Here is an 18,395-nt window from a genome sequence, read left to right on the forward strand (position 1 = left end):
ATTGCGGCAATTATCAGAAAACACTGGCGCATTCTGGCCAGTAACTTTGAACATATTGAGGAATTTAAGGCCCTACCTCTTTGCTCCTATCGACGCAGTCGCAATCTAGGCGACAGACTGGTTAAATCAGATATTGGCACATCCAGGGAGACATGCGAGTCTTACTTTGGGTCCACCAGGAAGGGTTGCTACCCATGCTATAATTGCATTAACTGCAAGCTGATGCTGAAAGGTGATACATTTCCCCATCCAATTTCAGGACAGAATGTGAAAATCAGACAGTACCTAACATGTGACTCGTCCTATGTTATTTACTTGCTGATTTGCCCTTGTAACCTTCTATACATTGGGGAGACTACTTGGGACGTCAAAACCCGTCTCAACCAACATCGCTATTCCATTCGGAAACAAAAAATGGACCTCCCAGTGTCAAAACATTTTGCTGATGCCAAACACACACAAAATGACCTAAGATTTAGAATCCTGGAACAAATAACCCCTTCCAGACGTGGGGGTGATCGTGTCAAACTTTTAAAAAAACGTGAACTATACTGGATCTATACTTTGGGCACCCTGAAACCCCAGGGCTTAAATGTGGAGTTCAGGATAGTCTGACTGCTGACTATGCATGTCCTTTCTTTTTCTGATTACGTTTATGGAAAATAACATGTGCTATTTATCTAATTGGTTTTCTCCTTATCTCCTCTGTTTTATACAGGATCTTATTATGACTTCATACTATGAATGGTAGTTGGGGTGAAGACTGGAGGAACTGTGTCGGCGATCCTCATTTATATGCTTGTACTTATCTGCGATGCTGAATGGTGAAGTGATTGTCCCTGTCTGTCTGCTGTGGCTCTAGCCCCTGTAAGTGGGACTGGGGTCACACCACACGGACGGTTGGATAATCCTGCTGTTATCCTTATTTTTTTATAAATTTTTCATATATCTTTGTTATTGCAAGTTTACCGATGCATTGGATCCTTGCGCTCTTGCAGTCTGTTATGACTGATCCTTGATTTGGATCGGCTACTACATGACAGGCACGAGCGCTTTGGAGCGGATGCGCCGATATATCTGGACGATGGGGTGGAGTTGGCATGAGAACCACGCCCCCCTGTCATGACGGATGTCCTGACGGTGACCGGCATTGAACCGCCGGCCCCCGATCTATGGATCGGCTTCTCTGCTGAAAATGCGGTATATATCTTATCAACTAGTACTCTGTGAAGCTGGATGGGCGTTAACGCCTGGTGGCGCATGCGCCCTCACTCCATTTTTTCCACTATGGCCATCTTTGTTATGGCCAGCGACGTCACTCAGTTTTGATGCAAGTCTCGCGATAATATGCGGCGCGGCGCATGCGCAGCTGTTGTTTCCGGACGCCAGCAGTCTCCACCATGGTGCTTCAGCCTCTTACCCATTCAAAGGTTTTTAAGTAATTTCTTTAATTTATTCACATATTTGTTCACTTCTGCAATAATCACTGATTATGTAAGATTGGGGCATATTGTACACAGTATGAATTACACTATGAATTTTTATGTATGCGCCTATTCGCCACTATATGTACACTAGCTGGATGGATGAATTATATTCTTTATATGACTGTAAATTTTTATATTCATCTTATTTATGTTTATGACCATTGGAATTGATTTGTAATCATGTTAATCACTGCCACTATTTATGTATGCCATCATGCACATGTTACTCAGCTGGACAAAGGCTCCATAGAGAGAGCTGAAACGTTGCTGCTGGTTGGGTGAATAAACCTTCCACCTTTTTCACAAACTTGGAGTGCTGCCTTCGTTTTTGCTGTATGTATATATATATATATATATATATATATATATACAGTGCTGCCCATAATTATTCATATAATTATTTCATATATTCATCAAACGCTTCCTATAATTGCAGACCAGCTTTCTGCATGTCTCCACAGGTATTTTTGCCCATTCATCTTTAGCAATGAGCTCCAAATCTTTCAGGTTGGAGGGTCTTCTTGCCATCACCCTGATATTTAGCTCCCTCCACAGATTCTCAATTGGATTCAAGTCTGGACTCTGGCTGGGCCACTCCAAAACATTAATGTTGTTGTCTGCTAACCATTTCTTCACCACTTTTGCTGTGTGTTTTGGGTCATTGTCATGCTGAAATATCCACTGGTTCCCAAGACCAAGTTTCTCTGCAGACTGCCTGATGTTGTCGTTGAGAATCCTCATGTATTGCTCTTTTTTCATAGTGCCGTTTACTGTGATTAGGTTCCCTGGTCCATTAGCAAAAAAAAAACCTCTAAAGCATTAAGTTCCCACCACCATGTTTGACAGTGGAGATGGTGTTCTTTGGGTTGAAGGCTTCTCCTTTTTTACGCCAAATGAAGGAAACATCATTGTGACCAAACAATTCAATGTTTGTTTCATCTGACCATAACACAGAAGACCAGAAGTCTTCTTCTTTGTCCAGATGAGCTTTTGCAAAGGCCAAGCGAGCTTTTGTGTGCCTTATCTGGAGAAGTGGCGTCTTCCTTGGTCTGCATTGAGCAGTGTCCGTTGGATTGTCTGCCTTGAGACATTGCCACCAGCAGAGCCCAGATTCACCAGGATGACCTTAGTGGTGATCCTTGGATTCTTTTTCACCTCTCTAACTATCCTCCTGGCCAGCACAGGTGTCACTTTTGGCTTCCGACCACGGCCTCTGATATTTTCCACAGTGCGGAACATCTTGTATTTCCCGTCAAAAAAATTACTTGCTGGTTGAATAAATGTAACTTTAAGTCCAAATTTGCCAGGGGTATGAATAATTATGGACAGCACTGTATATACCTGTATATATACCAGAGAAGAGCAAATTCATTCTATCAATTCATAATTTATACCAAACTTTGCTCAAGCTTTGCTCAAAACTTCTGATTAATGCTGTACGGAGATCCGTCTCTGTACAGCATTAAAATGTATGGCTTCCGACAAAGCAAAGTCAGTTATGCCCAAGGTCTTGCGAGGTGAAAAACTTTGTTAGTTGATTTTTAAACTGAAAAACCATTTTAAAACTTGGATTCGAACTTTTATTTCTCTATTATTCTTGCTACACATTTATGAATAAAATGTACAACTGTGGTTTCCCAGTAAAGGATGTGTCCCTGAATAGTCGAATATTGACAACACTTTGTAGTGACACACCCCTAACTGGTAACACCCAGGTGGACCTTTATTCATAAAGTTCTAGCTGTAATAATAGAAGAATGGCACAACATCAGAAGTCATAAAAATAACTGATCCGTAATTGTCGTTTAATGGGAATCCAAATATTCATTAATTCAATCATGTCAGGAGAGGTGACAAATCCTCTTTAAGTCAATAGCAATTCAGTCAACTGTTTGCAGACCTCCAATCACATGAAATGATGTATATGCAGTGAACCTTTTAAACTGAGAGAATTAGTGTGCTCATCTCCATAATGCAGACTGAAAAAACAACAGTTACATACAAAGTAGTAGGTGAAGAAAATTACCTTCATTGTCTGTAATAGTAAAATTTGCAATGGTTGATTCCTCAAGGTGTTGAGTAAAAGAGAATTCATGGCTGAGCTTAGGTTCATCCTTATCTATTGCAGTTATGGTGTGTACAGGCTAAGGAAAAATAATATGTTAGTACCATTTCCACTGAATGGAATAAACTGAACACAATATATGTAATTAGAGAGGTGCCAAAACACTTAACACATTCAAAGAAGTAATTAAAATGAGCTAATCGAAAATATGGATTTACCTGGTAAAGTAATATGAATGCTGCAATTATACATTACTTTTGGACAATGTGAAATGTAAAAAAAAATAATAATTTTCAATCCGTGAATAAAATGTATTGAATCATTGGATTGACAGATACAGTACTTTGTTTGCAAACTAATGCATGAAAATCACTTGAGTGCTTTAGCAAATTTATTGGGAGCCTTAACAATTTTCTCTTCAATTAAAAAACACGCATAATGGAAAATCCAATGGGTACTTGTTATACCCAAAGAACACAAATATAGTTTGTTACCTTATTTATATAGCTTTGCCATGCTTTTTGAATTTTTTATGTGAATTAAAATGAAATATTATATTATATACATGATAACATTTTAAATATTAAAAATGCTTTATAGGCAACTCAGCCGATTTATTAAAGCGGTCTAAAATTTAGTTTATAACTAGATGAGGTGGGCAGAAGTTTTGCATCTTCCTAGACTTGTTTTACACTTCTCTCTTCCTTACATTACATCTTGCCTAGCTTAATTCACACCAATATTTTGCAATGAAATAATAGTGCTTGCTATTATTAAATCTGGCACAGTTTACGACTCATCTTAACCACGCTCGCTTTTCTAGAAGCTTTAAAAGCAAATGAAGCTCAAAAAGCATCTAAAACATAGTTTGATAGGGCTTTACCTTGATATAAAAGATACAAATGTGCTGTTTAGAAATTCTCCAAAATACTGCCGACAAAATGTAATAACTTCTACTAGTGTACTGTTACCACTAAGGCCATGGCAATTACTTCATTTGCCCGACATTTGTTTTAGGCTACTTTCATACTCACGCTTTGATTTCCATTTGTGAGATCCGTTCAGGGATCTCACAAGTGGTCCAAAACGGATCAGTTTTGCCCTTAATGCATTCTGAATGGATAAGGATCCGCTCAGAATGCATCAGTTTGCCTCCGTTCCGTCTCCATTCCGCTTTGGAGGAGGACACCAAAACACTGCCAGCAGCGTTTTGGTGTCCGCCTGACGAAACTGAGCCAAACGGATCCGTCCTGACACTCAATGTAAGTCAATGTGGACGGATTTATTTTCACTGACACAATATGGCACAATAGAAAACGAAACCGTCCCCCATTGACTTGCAATAGCGTTCAAGATCGTTTTGGCTATTTTAAAGATAATACAAACGGATCCGCTCTGAACAGATGCATGCGGTTGTATTATCTGAACGGATGCGTTTGTGCAGATCCATGACGGATACGCACCAAACACGAGTGTGAAAGTAGCCTGACTTTGTATGAAAACAACATCAATAGGAATGTGATGAGACAGATTTTATATGTGACTTATAAATCTTTGGTCACAGTCACACATCAGTAAATATTAAGAAGGCCAAAAGCGATCAACTCTTTCAGAAGCAAAATTCTATGAAAAAGTAACATATGAAAAGAAGGCAGTATGCATACCTATAAGTATAAAGAAAAATAATCACTTTGTTAAAGGGGTTGTCTCACTTCAGCAAATATTGCAAATATTGTAGCATTTAGGCCTCTTTCACACGACCGTATGGTTTTTCAGTGTTTTGCCGTCCATTTTTCATGGATCTATTGTTCCGTTTGTGTTTCTGTTTCTGTCCCGTTTTTCCATATATCATATACAGTATACAGTAATTACATAGAAAAAATTGGGCTGGACATAAATTTTTCAATAGATGGTTCCACAAAAATAGAACAGATACGGAAGACATACAGATGCATTTCCGTATGTGTTCCTTTTTTTTGCGGACCCATTGACTTGAATGGAGGCATGGAACGTGATTTGCGTGCAATAGTAGGACATGTTCTATCTATCAACGGAACGGAAAAATGGAAATACGGAAACAGAATGCATACAGAGTACATTCCATTTTTTTTGCGGAACCATTGAAATGAATGGTACCATATACGGAACGCAAAAACGGCCCGTAAACGAAAAAAAAAATAATGGTCATGTGAAAGAGGCATCATTATGTAGAGGAAGTTAATTGAAGCCACTTACTAATGTATTGTTATTATCCATATTGCCTCCTTTCTTGATTGGATTGAATTTTCCATCACATTATACACTGCTCATTTCCATGGTTGCGACCACCCTGCAATCCATCTGTGGTGGTCGTGATTGAAGATCACGCAGTATATTCAATCAAAATGGCTGCGACTGCATCATCGCGAGCAAATGGATAAGGTAAGTACGCATGTATTATAATTTTTTAACCAGATTAACCCCTTAATTTTAATCGCAGATGCCGCGATCAGCAATGTACCTGGCATCTGAGGGGTTCAATGATGGCTGGAGGCATGATATCCTTTCCCTGTCATTGCGCCCACTACATACAAAGGAATGCACTTTGTGTTGGGTTAAATTATCAAATATCGAGTGCCTATGTGAAAGCTGAATCAAATTTTTCCTAACTTCGCTCATCACTAATTGATACAATTCTTTGGTAAGTTCTGAGAGGACAACATGTTTAAATGCTGGACTTCTGCCGCACATGTACGCAAAGGTCTGCATGGGATTAAACCATACGGCTAACGGCACACCAACACTAATACAATAAAACTAAGCAAAAACAAGATAGCAGTGGGCCACAGCAAACATCAATTGGTGCCCCCAAACAGCAGAGAACACACATTATAGACAGATAAATAAAGCCCAAAGAGAAAGAAGGTTTGATACTATGGGGGAGATTTATCAAGACTGGCTTCTCATAGGCCAGTATTGATCTTCCTGAAATTAAGTAAGATAAATAAATTAGGCACATCTCTGGCAGTCTGTGCACCATATATATGACACAATCTCATTAATGTAGGCACTATTTTCAGCATATAGTGATGTTAAGAGCAAAGGGTATTTCCCTGCTGCCTCTTCCTCACCTGTGTACTAAAATGGTTTGGGGAAGTTGATATGCAATTGATTGCTTAGTCTTGAAAAGGTCTTTTGCTTCTCTGGTTGCTAGAGATAACACATGCTCTATGAATTTGTTTCCAGATTTATAGTGTCTTGTTATTGTATGATGTGTTGTGCCAGTTTATACAGGGACCTGTGGTTCCTCGACCTTTCATTGCTGGCAGCATTGAAGTTAGTTGTTTATTATATCCCTGTGATTCTTGTATTGTCTGTTTGGTTTTGTTCTGTTGGTTTGGGTTTGTCTTGGCTCTCTTGCTGGGTTGTATTTCAAAGCAGGGTCAGTTCAGTGCATCTTTTTTTTTTTTTGTTCAATGTCGTTTGTCAACTTGTATATGATACAATGTTCCATCAACTCAATTTCTTGACTTACATCCTCTTCACACCCATGGATATCATCATTCATTCTTGTCACCTCTCAGTGAGTCTATTTCAGTACATGTTTGACTGACATTGTTGATACATGCTTCATATATGTTGACTCTGACCACTTGGTTGTTGTCTGGTTTAGTAGTACCGGGGGTATCGGAGTACCAAGAGATACTATTAGCACTTGGGAAAGGTGACTGTTGTAAGTAAAGTCCAGCTCTGTGGTCTTGTGACAACTAGCATTGTTACAGATGTGTAATGATCAACATGTGTTTTTTTGGAAGCTACAGTTACTGCATCTGTATGCTTGTGCGCACTGTGCGTCTTCTGGTTATAGTACTGAAATATTTATTGGGGTTCTGTTTTCTGCTCACTTTCCATTCGTTTTGAAACTATTCTATCCATCACAAAACTGCTTGGTATGTGCTTCTTAAAAAGACTGAGGCATTAGCACAATTATAAGAGGTGAACAATTGCTCTAAGGCCTAGTTCACACGATTGTTCTTTTTTGCGAGTGTATGGGCCGTTTTTTTGTGTTCCGTATACGGTCTGTATACGGAACCATTCATTTTAATGGTTCCACATTAAAAACGGAATGTGTTCCGTAAGCATTCAGTTTCCGTATTTCTGTTTTTCCGTTCCGTTGAAAGATAGAACATGTCCTATTATTGCACGCAAAATCACGTTCCGTGGATCCATTCAAGTCAATGGGTCAGCAAAAAAATGGAACACATAAGGAAATGCATCCGTATGTCTTCCGTATCCGTTCCGTTTTTGCAGAACCATCTATTTTCAAATGTTATGCTCAGCCCAATTTTTTCTATGTAATTACTGTGTACTGTATATGCCATACTGAAAAACGGAACTGAAAAACAGAACAGAAACACAACGGAACTCAAAAACGGAACAATGGATCCGTGAAAAACTAACCGCAAAAAACTATAAAAGCCATACGTTCATGTGAACTAGGCTAAGGCTTTATTCACATATTCATTTCCGTATACGTTTAGCGTATGAGCCAGGAAAACACCCATCGCATAGGCTGAATGTATTCATTGGGCCGCAAGCACCCAGTGCATACCTACACAGTGTCCTTTTGGCATACACTGTTCCAGTATGCATCCTTTTTTATTTGCTGTAAAGTGGGCTGCACTGTTCCATAAGGAAGGATACAGTAAAACGTGTGCTGTACAGAAGTTAAATAATATTGTGGCACTCAGTTATCCGTAGTTTTAAAGTGCAATTTTTTTCCAGAACATTTTGTATTGTATACAGCATGGTATTTTATTTTTTACAATGCGAGACAATGGACAACATATGTCAGTCTATGCAATTACATCTCTGTATAGCTCCTTTGTTGATTTAGGCTTTTCAACATTATAAAACTGCATGTTTATCTGCAGGTTTAAATAAAAGAAACCAAACACCACAGATTTCCAATGTGGCCTCAAATATTTGGACTGCATGCATATATAATTAGCATATTCATATTCTCAAGTGTCATAATCAAAATGTTTGAAAAAGAAAACATTGACTATACCATTTTCACATAAAAGCTATTTATTTTGTACACGGCAGCTTCATTTAAATGCTGATTGAATATTCTATGCTTTTGACAATCACAGTCAGCTTGATAGACACAATACAGTGTCTACTAAATCTAACATTAGAAGTATAAAAATTTTTGCCCTCAAGCAAAATTAAATAATTTTGCTCATTTTACAAAGTGACAAACTGTGTGAACTGTTTGAATATATATCCATATTGAAGTCGAAATTTGATAAAAAGTAGTGGATCTGCTAAGTCAGTTTTGCAGATTACCAATATTACTAATTGCTCCCGTATAGAGCTGGGAGAAAAGATAGGGGATTTACTGTAGATAAGATGATTCATAGGTTACAGCAACATGATCAGGTTTCCTGATGCAATTTTGGAAACCAAAACCAGGAGTGGATTCAAAAAGAGAAGTTGTATCTGTTCTTAATACTTTCTCTCCTGTTATGACGGACGGATCCGTTCAGATAATACAACCATCTGCATCTGTTCAGAATGGATCTGTTGGTATTATCTTTGACATAGCCAAGACGGATCCGTGTTGAACACCATTGAAAGTCAATGGAGGACGGATCCGTTTTCTATTGTGTCATAGAAAACGGATCCGTCCTCATTGACTTACATTGTGTGTCAGAACGGATCCTTTTGGCTCTGTTTCGTCAGACGGACACCAAAACGCTGTAAAACTGAGGCAAACTGATGCATTCAGAACGGATCCTTTTCCATTCAGAATGCATTAAGGCCAAAATGATCCGTTTTGGACCCCTTGTGAGATCCCTGAACGGATCTCACAAACGGAAATCCAAAACGCCAGTGTGAAAGTAGCCTAAGTCGACTTATAAACAGCATAAAACATCGTTGTCAAGCTGTAATTGATGCTCAAAGCCACATGACAAGTTTTTGAGACATTGACATTTTTTGTGGGGGTATACCCACCACTGTTGTTGGCTTTTGTTTCAATAAATTGCTTGAGGTGAGAAAATCACCATTGCATTCTTCTACATAAATGTACTACTTTCATGATATTCAATATTACACTTTCTGGGGCAAAGTGAACAAAAAATAGCTTGTTTTGGCAGAGTTTTTGTTTTTTGTTTTTTTGTTTTTTTTACACCATTCACCTTAGACCATGGGATATTTTTATAGATCAGGCCTTTACAGATGTGGCAATAACTAATATGTAAATTTTTTTAATTTAGTTCAGTTTTACACAATAGAAGCATTTTTGAAAAAAAAATCATGCTTTTGTGTCATTTTTCATTTTCTGGAAGCTATATTTTTTATTTTTTAGGTGATAGTCTTATGTAGGTTCTCATTTTTTTGCGGGATGAGGTGACGGTTTGATTGGTACTATTTTAGGGTATATACAGGTTTTTAATAACTTGCAATCACTTTTAATCACTTGCAATTACTTTTAATGATGTAAGGTGATAAAAAATAGCTTTTTTGGCACAATTTTTATTGTTTATTTTTTACGACATTCATCTATTATGCAATATTTTCTAGAGCCAGTCATTACAGATGCGGTGATACCTAATAAGTCTGCTTTTCTTTTTTTTCTTCTATTCTTTGCAACTTTGTGTCTTTATTATGGAAAGGGATATTGTTTTTTTTTGTTTGTTTTTTTGTTTTTTACTTGAAAATTTCTTTTTTATTATGAAAAACACATTTTTAACTTTTTTTACTTTTTATTTTTTTTCCAAGACTTCCATAGAAGGCAAGCACGATGCTTGTGCAAGGCATTAAGCTGCCTCCTCAGCCATCGGGTCCCCGTCATGGCAGCACAGGGACCCAATGGAGATGGAAATGCAGGCGCAGACCGCCCCCAAACCTTCTTTATTCTGCGGTCAGCTTTGGCTGCAGAATACAAGGGGTTGATCTGCCAACATCACATGTTCATAACAATGTTGGCGAATACAGCAGAGACCTTGCTGTCAGCGACCAGATTCAAAACTGTCCTCAGTTACCAGAATCAAAAGTAATATAATTGATGTGTCTTATGCTGCTTGCCATAGTAAAGATGGCGGGAGGTTGGTCACTCAGCAGAGGGCAGGAGGGATTTAGGCCTCCTTTAGAGATGAGCAAATCGAAGTTAACAAAGTGGAATTCGATACGAATTTCAGGAAAAATTTGATTTGAACCAAATCCGAATTTCCTGATGCTTCATGGTAACGGATCGCATTTTTTCCTAAAATGGCTGCTGCACATGTTAGGACATGGAGCACAGAACTCTGGGAACTAGGGATCACCCACAATGCCGTGCATGCAGCCAATCAGCAGCCAACCATCCCTGTGATGTTACAGCCCTATAAATAGCCTCAGCCATCTTGGATTCAGCCATTTTCCAGTGTACTTAATGCAGGGAGAGACGTCAGCAGGTGATAGGGAAAGTGCCAGGAAAGACTTCAAAACTTTTATTTTTCTGAATAGAAGTTCAGGGAAAGATCATTAGAAGTGTAGGGTAATAATAGGGAGGAATTATTCCACACTATAAAAGGAGAACAGGGTTCAGTAGGGGAGTGTACAGCCTGGGTAATAGTAGCAATCCTATTACACCTTGCTGGACTGACTGGGGATCCAAATTGCCATTATACTGCTGCTTTTAGGTTTGCAGTAGATGATACCTCTGTAATTCCAGCAAACCTTATTGTTATTGGGGTGCAAGTGCTGTGTGATGCAGCCATTAGCAGGGTGCCTATTTGCCGTTCAGCGGTGCAGTTATATGTTCTAAAGACTTTTTTGGGGTGTATTAGTGGAGAAAAAAAGGCTTATTAGCTGTTGTGTGGTGAAGTGAGAAAACTATAGCTTTTATTGTGGTGCATTAGTGTGAAAAAATAAGGGCTTTTTTGCCTTCAGTGGTGAAGTAATATGTTCTAAAACAGGGGTGCACAACCTGCGGCCGGCATTCAGCCCCCAGAGCAATGGTTTGCAGCCCCCGTCCTGCTTGGCAGAAACACAACTGATTCTGTGATCAGCTGTGTTTCTGCCCAGATTGCCGCACAGTGATGGACGACAGCTCCTGCTCCCGTCCTGTAGCAGGAACGGAAAGTGTCCCCTGCTGTTAGTCAGAGCGGGGAAGCCAAGGAGAAGACAGAAGTGCTTTATCAGCGCTTCTGCCTTCTCCTCTGAGTGCTCTGCAGTGTGTACCCGGCGATCACGTGATCGCTAGGTGTCTCTGGGGCAGAGGAGCGCAGAGGTGCTGGGTCAGTAGACCCTGATCAGCTCTGCCCTGGTGCAAAGCTCCCCTTCCCCCCGAGCAGGCTGGTTTCCCTGTAACTGGGGCTCCTTTGGATGCCAGTGGAAATAGTAAAAAAAAAAAAAAAAGTCTCTTTCAGTGACCTCTTGGGGACAAATGATGAGGTAAAAATATTTAAAATAAATAAGTAAAAAAATTATTTACAAAAATTGGAAAACTAAATAAAAAATGTATTAAAATACAAATGGAATAAAAGAGAAATAAAATATGTGTCAAAAAAATAGAAAATTATAAAAAAAATAAAAAGGAAAAAGTGCTAAATGAAAGAGTGTTCAATGTCCTGCAACAGTCTTTTTATAACCATTTTGGGGACATATTATGTGGCAAAAATATATTTAAAAAAAATAATAGAAAATTTAAAATAATATTAATAATAATAATAATAAAAAAAAATACAAACACAATAAAAAGGAAAAGTGTTCATTGTCCTCCAACAGTCTATTCTTGACCTCTTGTGGGACATATTATGCGGAAAAAAATATATAAAAAAAATAAATAATAAACAATTATAAAAAATACAATAAAATATTAATGAAATACAAATAAAAGGAAAAAATAAAAAGGAAAAAGTGCAACATTTAAAAAAGTGACGGTGTCCCCCAAGGTATTTTTATGAGCTCTTGGGGAATATATATTATGTAGCAGAAAAATCATAAAAATTAAGAAAATATAAAAAAATTAAATACATAAAAGAAAAAACACACCACCCAAAACCGTCACCATTACCACCCCATTCACTTGAAACTATACATATTATATAACCAAACGGTCTACACAAAATTAATAACTAATTATAATTATTTTGGTGTCAGTTTGCATATTTAAAGAATAAGGAGCTAAAAATGTTTTGTACAGTTTCCCCCAAATAAAAATTGTTGCAAAAATTATTTTGGTAGTCCAAGAAATAAGATAGTGAGCGGCAGGGGCGAATATTCGCCATATATTCGAGAATTTGCGAATTCATGATCTCTAGGCATTATTTTCTTGTTTGCGAAAATTCGCAAAAAATTTGTCTAAAAAATCCGCATGAACTGGTATTTAAAAAAAAAATCGAATATTCGCGATTACGAATATATTTAGCGATATTCTAAATATTCGCGAATTCTCGAAGTGCCGATATTCGCGATTAAAATTCGCAATTCGAATATTCGTGATCAACACTAATAGTTACAACCGTTTGAACCACCATGCGCGCTAAATCACAAAAAAGTGTCTGGTCATTAAGGCCTTTTCAGACCTGGTCATTAAAGTGTTAACCAATAAGCGCCTTCCCCACTAGCAAGGTAAAGTGCTTACTGGTTATTACATGGCACCTATATTACATTGGCAGGAAATGGTAATAACCAGTGAGCTCTGTCCTCTGCAGTGAGGGAAAGAACTGATTTAAGAATAGGAGGCAGGATGGAAGGAAATGTCGCCACTTTTCTGGTGATTTTTTTTTTTTTTTAACAAGTTCCTGCAGCATGACCTCTGAAACAGAAGATTCATACTTACCTGCTCCACTATGCTCTGGTCCTCTGCACTGCCCCCGCTGCCTCTATCTTCCGGTACCTGCGCTGTTGCAGTGAATGACCATGGTCACTTGCATGGCTCCAGTCAATTACTGGCTTCAGAAGTGACATGCTACTAGTGGCCACATCACCGCGTAAACAAGTTATTGGCTGGAGTGGTGTATGACCATGTCCATGCACTGCCAGGTGTAAAGAGTGGGGGCAGTGCGAAGGACCGGAGTGGTGGGGAGCAGGTCATTATAACTTTTTGGTTTCAGGGGCTATGCTGCAGCACGATATTCGGGACAATTACTGGGAACAATTCTTCATAGGAACGCTCATATCTTATATTTGGCCAGTATATCTGTGCAGCTGATCAGTCGATAAACAAGGAATTTCTCGTTTAGCATCTGATTTGCATATTTTATCAGGATGAAAGATGTACTATTATCTGCAGCACATCTCCCTGTGTAATCAGGGATGGACTACCAATAATCAATATAACTAAATGAAGGCGGAATGACTGTGGTAGTGATCATTCCTCCTCAGTCACTTTGCACTGGCTGGTGTAATAGACCGATGAGCGGCAATCAAAAATATTTTTTTTATTTGCAGCCCCTTGAAATAGAGCAATGTGACAATGCGGCCCCCAGACAAAAAAAGGTTATGCACCCCTGTTCAAAAGCAGTTATATGTTCTAAAGCCTATTTTAGGGTGTATTCATTTCCTTTTTATTTATTTGATCTAACAGTATGTCAGACAGAGAAGTGACAGTCCCTGCACAGGGGAGGGGCAGAGGCCTAAATGTTTCTGGCACAGGTCGCAGCAGAGTAAGGGGGCCTGGCAGCAGGGGTCACTTTGAGAGGTCTAAGCTCCCGGTGTCATCTAGCGGTCGTGTCTTGACCAGCAACTCAGCGTCTCTTGAATAGTTGACTCGGTCATCCACTTCATCCCAAGTGACATCAAACACCCCCAGCCAAGAGTTGGTGGGTTCATCAGACACAACCGTTAGTTGGCATGGCCCGGGAGCAGGCCCTGCACCCTCACCTGTCCTCAACCTGTCTCTGTCCTTTTCAGTTCCTTCAGCCAGAGAAGCATTATATGCTGCGGGCTCAGCTCCACTATACAGCAAGTACGAGCTACTAGAGGAGGAGGAGACATCCACCGCTTCTTCTAGTATGCTGGCAAGTAGCTCAGAAACCATTGAAATGGACATTAGTGACATGCAGCCAGTATTCAATGATGATTCAGCCGATCGCAATTGGGAGCCAGATGACGAAGGGGCTTCATCATCATCAGGAGAAGAGGGTGGCAGTTTGCGCGTGAGGCAGTGGTGGAGCCAGCAAGTCGGCAGCGTGCTCGGGAGTCAGCAGTAGGAGGTTGGGAGCCAAACGTGCCTGGGGTAGACCACCCACTTCGCAGGAGCCTACCTGCCTGGAAAGTAGTGGTGCAGGGGTTCACAGAGGCAGCAACGGTAGCAGTCAGTGCAAAGTGTTGGGGGTAAAATAATCGGCGGTGTGGCAGTTTTCTTGTTAAGCCGATAGAGGAGGTGAAAATGGCCATTTGCCGAATCTGTGGGCAGAAGATTAAGCATGGCCAGGGTGCCAATGTTGGCACCACGGCCCTGCGTCAACATATTCAGCGTCAGCATAAAGTGGCCTGGGAGAACCGTGGCTCAAATGTTGTGGTCCAGCCTGCTGCAGCAACATCACCCAGTGGCACGCACCCGATTTCAGGCAGTCAAGGCTCCACCACCTCAGCTGAAGGGAGCTGTCTGTCCTTCCCTTCATCTTCAGCTTCTAATGCTCCTGCTCCTCATCCTCCTACTCCTTTTCAATCATTCTGTCAGCAATCGATCACTGAAGTGATTTCCAAGAGAAAATAGTATGCGTGCACTCATCCAACGGTGTAGAAGCTGAATGTGCTTATGGCCAAGTTGCTGGTGCTGCAGTCCCTCCCTTTCCAAGTGGTGGACTCTGCACCTTTCAGAGAACTAATGACTTGTGCTAAGCCGAGGTGGAGAGTCCCAAGCAGTCATTTCTTTGCCAAAAGGCAGTACCAGCCCTGCACAAATATGTAGAACAGAAGGTGGGACAGTCCTTGAGCCTGTCGGTGTTTGCCAAAGGGCATGGCAGCGCCGACGTATGGAGCTGTAACTACAGTACGGTCAAGAACAATATATGTCCTTTACGGCTCACTGGGCAAATGTGGTTCCTGCCCAGCCAAACCAGCAACTTGGCCAGGTGACTCCGCTTCTGCCTCCACGTTCTCACGCCGCTGGTCCTGCAACAATGTCTTCCTCTGCCTCCTCATCCTCCACCATGACCTCAGCCTCCACTGCAGGGACAATTAACAGTGCCCCACCAGCATACCACATGTGCAGGGCACGGTGGTGTCATGCTATTCTGCACCTAGTTTTCCTGGACGAATGGAGTCACGCAAGGTAGGAACTGCTCCGCGTCCTTCATCAAGAAACAGAATCCAGTCTTTCTCCACGACAACTTAAAATCGTAAAAAATGTGACTGACAACGGGAACAATATGGTGTTGGCGCTGCATCAAGGATGCATGAGCCATGCGCCCTGCATGGCGCACATGTTTAATCTGGTTGTCAAGCGTTTCCCGGAGTGTTTCACCCATATGCAAGACATCCTAAAAATGGCCAGGAAACTTTGCAAGCACTTCAGGTAGATGGCAAAGCACACCCTCTTTGAGCTACAGCGGCAGAACGGCATCCCCCAACATAGGGTGATATGAGACATTTCTACCCGTTTGAATTCCACCCTCCATATGTTGGACCGACTATACGAACAGAGAAAGGCTATAAATGATTTCTTGATTATCCAAGCGGACAGAGGTATTCCCCTGTGTTAGCCAGTGGCAGCTCATGTGTGACACTGGCCGTTTGCTCGTGCCCTTTGGGGAGGCCACTTTATTTGTCAGTGTCCAAGGACTATGGGATGAACAACGTCATTCCACTAATTCATGTCCTGGAAAAAGATGCTGGCAAATCTGGCTGGTCAGGGGACTGGAGACGTGGCACCTACATCTCACGGCAACATGAGCCCTCTGGGGGCTGAAATGGAGGAGGAAGAGGACATTGGAGCACAAGCAATGTGTAGCGAATAGTGTTGATTAGTGATGAGCGGCAGGGGCTTTATTCGAATTCGCATTATTTCACTAATATTTTGTATAATATTTGTCATATATTCGCAAATTCAAGAATATGGTATTGAATGTGAAAAATCGGCAATGTAAAAATCGCGTAATGCTCATTCGGAACACGAAATACAGGCGTGGGTCACTTTGGCTACATTTTTCAAGCTGCTAGAAGTTTCATGAGTTTCTCCTGAGACTGGAGAAAATGGTTGGCACAGCAGAACTTTACAATAGCTTTATATGAAGATAAAGTGCTCCAATATATTTGCAATGGTGCTAATTGGCAGCGATTAGAATATTTTTTTGCACTACGTGCAACTTTACATTTTAGCAGGTCTGCCTACAGATTACTGATTGGTGCACTAAGTATTGTTGTGAACTTGACATTGCTACCTTCTCATTGGCCCACAAGCAAACAGCAGAGAGGAATCATGTGTTCAGATGGAAAAAAATGCAGAATATTCGATATAATGAATACATAGCACTATATTGTAAATATTCGCGAATTCTTGAAGTGGCGATATTCGCGCAAAAAAAAATGATATTTGAATATTCACGCTCAACACTAGTGTTGATCGCGAACATTCTAATTGCAAATTTTTATCGTGAATATCGCCACTTCAAGAATTTGCGAATAATAGTGCTATATATTCGTAATCGCGAATATTCTAGATGTTTTTTTCCATCAGTAACCTCCCTTCTTGCTTGTGGGCCAAAGAGAAGGCTGCAATATCTTTCTCAAAGCTTAGCAACATCCCTAGCAACCAATAGGAAAGTTGCCTACCCCTTACTATATAGGAAAATCCCCAGCAGCCATTTTCTGCCGTTTTTTGCAGTTCTGAGAGAGAGAGCAGTGTCATTGCTGTGCTCTGTGCTTTCATCTGGGTCCTATTCCTTATCCAATTTCATTAGATAGTTAGTTAGCTCATATATATAATACAGATAGTTAGTGGGAGATAGTCAGTGTAGGTTAGATAGTGATATAGTGTAGCTGATAGGTTCCAGTGCAAGGTGTTAGGTAGTGTGATAGGAATTACTGTTTCTCTGCTGTCTATAAATACATGCTACAGACATAGTGCTGTGATGTCACAACAATACTTAGTGCATCAATCAGTAATATCTACTCAGACCTGATAAAATGTGAAGCTGCACGTATTGCGCCTAAAAATATGTGCATCATTTGAGCCGATTTGCGCAATCGCAAAAATAATGACTGGAGATTACAAATTCTAGAATTCGCTAATTTATTGCGTATATTATGCGAAAAATTTGTGAAATATCACAAAAATGAATATTGCCTATGCGGCTCATCACTAGCAAAATAGGGAAATGGGTGGTCTTTCTACACGGGTGACAGGAGAGGAGGAGCAGAAGCAGCCGGAGGAGCAAGAAGGAGATTAGGAAGAGGAGGCAGAGGACCCATACACACCGTGGCAGTTTGTAGTGGAGATGGAGCAACTTGAGTCTAGAGTCGCTGAGGAGCAGCTTTCTTCACCTGCCTACTGAAGAAACTTCTCACCAGCAGGAGCAGCAGCAGTAGCTAGATATGGAACAGAACCTGAACCAGCAGGTGGTGGCATACTTGGACACCACCCTGACACCCCACATTCAAGATTTGCTGGACTACAGGGCAGCCAAACTGGATTTGTGGCCGCAACTGGCAGAGTTTGCCCTGGAAAAGCTGTCCTGCCCGGCCAGTAGTGTGGCATCAGAGCAAGTGTTTATTGCGCCCGGGTCCATAGTTTGCCCAAGGAGAACTCGCCTGTCCACCTAAAATGTGGAGAGACTGACCTTTGTCAGATGAATCAGGAATGGATCAGCCAGTATTTTCATCCACCAATGCCTGATGCATCAGAATAGATCATCTATACTGCT

The 18,395-nt window shown here is 40.5% G+C and overlaps 1 protein-coding gene across 1 annotated transcript in view; it reads right to left on the bottom strand.

Moving 5' to 3' along the window:
- The window catches only part of LOC121001798 (cadherin-19-like), a 379,802-nt gene that overhangs the window by 52,556 nt on the left and 308,851 nt on the right, over positions 1-18,395 (bottom strand). The window contains exon 10 of the mRNA XM_040433012.1: positions 3,514-3,631. Within this exon, the coding sequence (XP_040288946.1) occupies positions 3,514-3,631 (118 nt within the window). The remainder of the gene's footprint in view (positions 1-3,513; positions 3,632-18,395) is intronic.

This window comes from Bufo bufo, chromosome 5 (genome assembly GCF_905171765.1).
Source record: "Bufo bufo chromosome 5, aBufBuf1.1, whole genome shotgun sequence".
Lineage (NCBI taxonomy): Eukaryota > Metazoa > Chordata > Amphibia > Anura > Bufonidae > Bufo > Bufo bufo.